The sequence below is a fragment of the Zea mays genome, chromosome 3 (genome assembly GCF_902167145.1).
Source record: "Zea mays cultivar B73 chromosome 3, Zm-B73-REFERENCE-NAM-5.0, whole genome shotgun sequence".
Classification (NCBI taxonomy): Eukaryota; Viridiplantae; Streptophyta; class Magnoliopsida; order Poales; family Poaceae; genus Zea; species Zea mays.
Genome location: NC_050098.1, coordinates 209,609,597 through 209,616,576, shown reverse-complemented (window position 1 = coordinate 209,616,576; position 6,980 = coordinate 209,609,597). Strand labels below are relative to the sequence as shown.

Below are 6,980 nucleotides of genomic sequence, written 5' to 3'. Positions count from 1 at the left end.
GTCTTTGGACCGTTTGAGAGGGGTTGATTGCAACCCTCGTCCGTTGGGACGCCACAACGTGGAGTAGGCAAGCGTTGGTCTTGGCCGAACCACGGGATAAACCACTGTGTCATCTCTGTGTTTGATCTCTTGTGGTATTGTGTTTTGTTGAGACTCCTCTCTAGCCACTTGGCGATTATTGTACTAACACTTAACAAGTTTTTGTGGCTATAAGTTTAAGTTTCATAGGATCACCTATTCACCCCCCCTCTAGGTGCTCTCAACAGTGCGAGGTGGTAAAGTAGCCATAAAAACAAATGATATGTTGGGTCCATACTTCACTACGCACAAAGGGGTGAGGCAAGGGGATCCTTTCTCTCCCCTTTTGTTTAATTTGGTTGCTGATGGCTTGGCGTGTATGATTCGCAAAGCGCAAGATGAGGGTTTGATTGAAGGTCTTATACCTCATATCATCCAAAACGGATGCAATTGTCTTCAATATGCTGATGATACGATTTTTCTTATTCAAGATTGTTTAGGAGCCAGAAACCTCAAATTCATTATGTGTTTGTTTGAAAGTATGTCTGGTTTGAAAATAAATTTTCATAAAAGTGAATTTTTTTTGTTTTGGAAAAGCCAAGGAAATTGAATATTTGTATGCAGATATTTTTACTTGTCCTATTGGTAATCTTCCTATGAAATATCTTGGTGTGCCAATTGATAATAAGAGGATAAATAAAAGTATCTAGGTTCCCATGGTAGAAAAATTGGAAAAAAGGCTTGCTGGGTGGCAGGGTAGATTTTTAAGTCTGGGTGGTAGACTGACTCTACTAAATAGCTGCCTTTCCAATGTTCCGCTTTATATGCTTTCGATTTACCCTATTCCTAAATCTGTTATCAGAAAAGTTGATATTTTCAGGAGACGTCTTTTATGTCAAGGTGGGCAGCAGTCAAAAAAATTTCATCTGGTTGATTGGGCTTCTGTGTGTTCTCCTAAAAATCAGGGAGGTTTAGGGGTTTTGAACCTTGAATTTATGAATGATTCCTTACTAATTAAATGGCTTTGGAATATTGAAAATTCAAGTGGGTTATGGCAAAAAATCATTGCAAGTAAATACATTAAGGGCTTGTTTGGGAGGAAGAGTAATGGAGAGGATTGAAGGGGCTAGAATACCCCACTATTCAATTTTAAATAGTGAGGGATTATAGCACCCTCAATCCCCTTCATTCCACTTGCTCCCAAACAAGCCCTAAGGGAAAACCCCTTATTTCTGTCAATCAAAAACAAGGGGATTCTCATTTTTGTAAGAAGATTTTGAGTTTGAGAGATAACTTTTACAAATACTGTAAAACTCTAGTGGGTAATGGATTGAATACTAGCTTTTGGAAGAGTAACTGGATAGGTAATCTGCCCTTGGCTATCTAGTTTCCTTCCTTATTTGACTTGGCTTATGACAAAGACATTTCTGTTAATAAGGTCTTGGTGTCCAATTTTGAGGCTCTCTCGTTTATGAGAAGGATTATTGGTAATATGAGGGTGTTATTTGAAGATTTGATGAATTGTTGTAATCATTTTTCCTTGTCTGATCAAGATGACAGGATTATTTGGGGACTTGATAAAAAAGTTTTTTCTGTGAACTCTTTATATAAGAAGAAAGTGATGGATCAAGTTTCTGTTCCTTACAAGTTCTTGTGGAAATCCAAGTTGCCACATAAAATCAAGATTTTTATCTGGTTGGTGGTGAGAAACAAAATTCTTACTAAAGATATTTTGAATAAAAGGAACTGGAAAGGTTCTCAAGAGTGTTGTTTCTATGGTGGTGATGAGTCTATTGATCATTTATTCTTTCACTGTCCCATTGCGAGATACACGTGGAGAGTGATCCAAGTGGCTTTGAACTTGGTGGAGATTCCAAGAAGTATTAGCATCCTTTGTGATAAGTGGTTAAGTAAACCAAAAGATAAGATTGCTAATTTGATTCTGTTTGGTTGTGGTGTGTTGTTCTGGGCAATTTGGCGCACAAGAAATGATTGGTGCTTTGGTGATAAAATTATGCTTGATCTCTCTAACGTCATTTTTCTTTGTTGCTTCTGGCTAGATTCCTGAGCTATTCGACAGCGAAAGAGGGAACAAAAAATGGTGGTCCAAGGAAGCAAGCTAATCAGAAAGATAGCAAGTGAAGCGTTTGGCCGAGCGTTTGGGTGGTGTCCGAGAGACAGACGAATTTCTGGGTGATCAAAAGATTGTGGGTCCTGGCGTATGTGTTCGCCTATACTTTTGGTGTTGGATTGAGCTAGTTTCTTTTGTTGCGCCTGTCTGTCGTGAAGTGATTGTAAATAAGAAATACTTATGTTCCTGGTAGCAAGTCGAACTTTATCTTCTATTCTAGGCCCTTTACTTATCTAGGGTGATATCGTAAGATGTCTAGGTAGAGATCAGGTCTAGTAAGATTTCTGTCGGTCGGACGGACCGTAGGGTCGCGATGGATGTCGGTGTAATGAACTTTTTCTATTTTCTAATGAAATAGGGGGTTTTGCCCCTTCTTAAAAAAAAGATGGTAACAATGAGGCAATAAACTGCTTGTTTGTTTCGTCTTGAGATCGTAAAAGGTACGTTGCACGATGTAAACCTGAAAATTTACTTTGCGCTCATCACTACACGCAACCATAAGATTTGCTAAAATACATGTTTGGGCTGAATTATATGCCTCCTAAATTCCGAGAGCCCAAAAGCATTAGCCCGAGCAGAACATGGGAGAGAATATACTCCTGCCGCAAGCGTGCCGTCCCGGGCGTCCGGCCGTCCCGTCCCGTCCCGCGCACGCGACCCACCACCAGCAGCGACGATGCCACCAGCCCACCACCGCCACCCATCCAACAACGGCCGCGGCAGCCGCAGAGAGACAAGGTGGACACGACAGGACTACAGGACACCGCCCCGAAGCGGCACCTGCAAGGCGGCCGAGAAAAGCGCAGCCCTGCGCCCCTGCCACGACTCGGCCACCTCTCCCTCTGGTCTCCTCCTCCACTTGCTCCTGCTCCTCCAGACCTCCACTCCACCCCTCCAAAAGGTCTAGTAAAATAGAAGGAAGCCGCCCCCAATCGTTCGGTCGTTCCTAGCCCGGCGCACGGCGCACGAAGGGGTTCGATCGGATCGGCGCCGGCGGAGGCGAGATGTGGGAGTCGGTGGCGCTGACGCTGGCGGGCACCGCCGGCAATAACATCGGCAAGGTCCTGCAGAAGAAGGGCACCCTCATCCTCCCTCCACTCTCCCTCAAGCTCAAGGTGAATCCCATGACCCATCCCCTTCCTTCGCCAGGCTCCTGTCGCCCCAGATCGCAGCGGGACCCTTACGGCGTTTCCTGTCCGTGCGCGCAGGTGGTCAAGGCGTACGCGTCGAACCAGCTCTGGATCAGCGGTTTCCTTATGGACATGTGCGGTGCCGCGCTCATGCTCACCGCGCTCTCTCAGGCGCCGGTGCGTTGCCTCCTGCCTCTTATTCCTGTGCGTGGTGATTGGGTCGTTTATGGTCCTTTGCTGACGGTGGCGCAGGTCTCCGTCGTTCAGCCCATTGCTGGTTGCGGTCTCGCAATACTCTGCGTTTTCTCCCATTTTTACCTCAAGGAGGTTATGAACGGCCTCGATTGGATTGCCATCACGCTAGCTGGTCTCGGCACCATAGGTAACTGACATTCACAAATCTGAACCTTTGTGGTCTGTAGTAGAGATGGAAGTTAGACATGCCTATAGGCCTTTTTTTTTGTTTCACGAAGTTTTCATTTGACCTTTTATATGAGCTTTAAAGCACCATGACGATTTCATTGGCTGGTGCTCATGCATTTTGGTTGATTTTGCCTTTTCCTGCTTCAGGTGTAGGTGTTGGAGGTGAGGAACAGAAAGTTGACCAGATACCTCTTTTAAATATACCCTGGCTAGTGCTCTCCATTGTCATCTTGTTTGTAGGTACCATACTCTGTGCTGCATAAGTTCTAGTATTACATGACATTCACTTAATGACCAAAAGAAGTGTATGATGTGCTATATATTTAGCTAGGTCTTTCTGCTTAATTTTCATGTCTTTGGAACAAGAGCTATCAGTTAGATGTGCATTCCTAGATTGTGCCATGCCTCCTGCGAGTTCGAGGGAGAAATTGTGCTATGCCGGTGTTTCTTGTAAGTTGCAACCTCTTCTGTAAATAACTTACCATAGTCCATTCCCATCTCAGGTACTGCTCAACACTTGGCTTCATATGTATAAAAAGCAAAGGCGTGAGCAAGAGTTGGTGAGTATTTCATAACTTCATAAGCTTGTTTGCATATTGCATGTCTTGACTCAGCGCCATCCCATGCAGACTGGACCTGAAGTGATTGAGGAGATCATATATGGCTTAGAATCAGGCATTTTGTTTGGGTAATTTACTACTGTAGATGTCGTTTTATCATTCTGTACTACAGCCTTTTGTCGCCTGAGGATGTGACTAAATTGAGGGTTTCTCATTTATCACTATGTTACTATCTATTATTAGTAAGGAGATCACATGACTAACATCATCGTTACATATATAGGATTTCTTCAGTGATCTCTAAGATGGGATTTGTGATGTCCGAGATGGGTTTTCCAAAGATTGTTGTGCCTGCTGCCATATCTTGTAGTGTTTGCTGCAGTGCAGTGGGATTTGTGTATCAGGTACATCTAGTTTTTTCGAGATTTGCCAACTGGGTTTGTGTCATTCATCGTAGCCTCCACAGGAGGTGCGATATGTTGTTGTTCGTAGAAGATAGGCCACAGTTGTTTTTTCTCTTGTACCAATTCACGAATTATGTGCCCACACCTTCATAACCTTGGCCTTTGGGGAGGGGGGGGGTCTGAAGCGGGGTTGCATAGTGGCTGTAGAGACAAAAGTTGAAAACAAAACATAAAATTCATAAACAGCATGACCGACAGGGTATACTGTTGTAACCATCCGTTGAAAATACTATAGTCAGTTTTTTAGTCATTTAGTGGGACTGAGTGACTTTATTTTTCACGGCGAAAAGTATGTGCTGGTTTTATGCATAAAATGAAACTCCTAGGACACTTACACTGAAATTGTAATTTCAAGGACATGGATTATTTGCAAATTTTAATCTCTTGCCTCACTGCAGATATTGTACTGATTGTTATTTCTATTATAAATTGCACTAGTTTATTCGACCTGTTTTTTTTTTTTGAAACATTCGTATGTTTAAGATGAAGCATAAGGACTAGCCCAACCGTTTTCTTGCAGTGTCGTTACTTCATCTATATTCTCCTTTTATGGTTCTTTTATCCATGCAGACTCGAGGCCTCAAGCATGGGAGGGCAATTGTTGTATCTACATGTACATCAGTGGCATCTATAGTGTCCGGTGTTGTTGCTGGCATGATTGCACTTGATGAACATCTGCCTAAAGCTCCCACAGCTCGATTTTTCCTCTTACTGGGATGGTAATACTTGCATGCTGTACTGTATTCTCCTGTGCTGCACTGCTTGATTTGGTTATGTTCTCACTGGCTTTAATTCTCGTCTACTGCAATCTGTATTATGTTATAGATAGAAACAGTGTTATTAAAACTACGTATAAACTGCATTTAAACTTCGTTTAAACGTCAAAACTCTAATTAGAGCTTGAAACCACGTTTTGGCGTTCTAAACTATAAAACAGTGTTTCATGCATTTTAGACCATTAGCTACTTTTGGACCCAGTCTGTTAGTTACTTTTGGGTCCAATCCGGCTCATGGGTGAAGTTTTGGTAAGCCACTAACCTCTCTGTTTTAGTATTTAACTTCATGTTATTGTCTGAAATTATGATATATTGGTATTTTTCCTATATTGTTTAAAACTACGTTTAAACATTTAGAAGTCAAAACTTCACCTATAAGCGTTTCAACGTTTTATCGTTTTAATAACATTGGATAGAAGAATTGACCCTTTTATCTAGTGCTGACGCTATAGGACAGTACTAGGCTATTAGATCCGCTGTGGTGTTATATGATTTCCCCGTTCTTGCTAGGATTCAATTGTTTCATGTGATGACCACGCACTAGATAGGCCCACAACATTGCCAGTTGTTATTGTTCGTTACCTTGGAAATGATGAGAAGTTCTTTTAACAGCTGTCCCTGTTACTTTAATCATATGAAGACATATATGTTTACTGATAGCCAAAGTAACGTTTCTCTTTTAACAAACAGCTTGAGAATCTAAGAAATTAGCTAAATCTTGCAGGTTCTTCATCATCACAGGAGTAATACTGCTTGTTAGTTCAACCCGATTGATTGCGCGTCTACCTAGGCCTGTTCAGAAGTTTTTGAAGAGCAACATAGAGCGCACCCACAGCATCAGGAGGCCTGGTTCAGCACGAGGGAAGGATCCCATCCCAACAACAACGATCCATACGTCGTCACTGCACTTGCTTGCTTCTCCAACAAAGGAGAAGGCCTAGAAAAATGTTGGCACTAGAGCAACTTCGTTTCGGCGCCTCACGTTTGCCATGTCATTGATTGATTGAATGGTTCCGTGAACGTAGTCTAGAGTAGCATCTTAAAAGCTTGGGTTTGGTTATTCACCATACTGCCCTTTATAGGTCTAACAGAGACTTGGGGAAAAATTGCTGAGTTTTTATCAGGTCTCGTTTTTTTTGTTTGGTTGCTGAGTGCAAAATCCGAAGCTGTTACTCTCTGACCCTTCTTAACTCTCGTCATGGAAAGTATGTTGGTCAAACTTAAAGACTAGATTTATAGATAAATATTATTAATGTTTGTGTTTTTAAATAAGGTTAGTATAAAATTAGATTTAATGATCAATTCAATGATATTAATTATACATCATAAATATTACTATTTTCATGTATAATTTTGGTTAAAGGTGAATATGTTTGACTTCTCATAAACGGGAACGGTAATTATGATAATTATTTAGGGACTAAGGGAGTATCGTTCTATGTTATGTCAATCGTCGCCGGTTGGGAAATATTATCCAG

At 41.9% G+C, this 6,980-nt stretch overlaps 1 protein-coding gene across 4 annotated transcripts; it reads left to right on the top strand.

Moving 5' to 3' along the window:
- The first annotated feature begins 2,878 nt into the window (after window positions 1-2,878).
- LOC100279353 (uncharacterized) lies at window positions 2,879-6,768 on the top strand. 4 transcript variants are annotated; one of them, XM_035965805.1, is made up of 9 exons: window positions 2,879-3,264; window positions 3,358-3,456; window positions 3,532-3,661; window positions 3,850-3,942; window positions 4,206-4,262; window positions 4,332-4,390; window positions 4,546-4,666; window positions 5,297-5,445; window positions 6,227-6,755. In XM_035965805.1, the coding sequence occupies exons 5-9, from the start codon at window positions 4,230-4,232 to the stop codon at window positions 6,441-6,443; spliced, it is 579 nt and encodes a 192-aa protein (XP_035821698.1). In that variant the 5' UTR covers window positions 2,879-3,264; window positions 3,358-3,456; window positions 3,532-3,661; window positions 3,850-3,942; window positions 4,206-4,229; the 3' UTR covers window positions 6,444-6,755.
- Window positions 6,769-6,980: the final 212 nt, after the last annotated feature.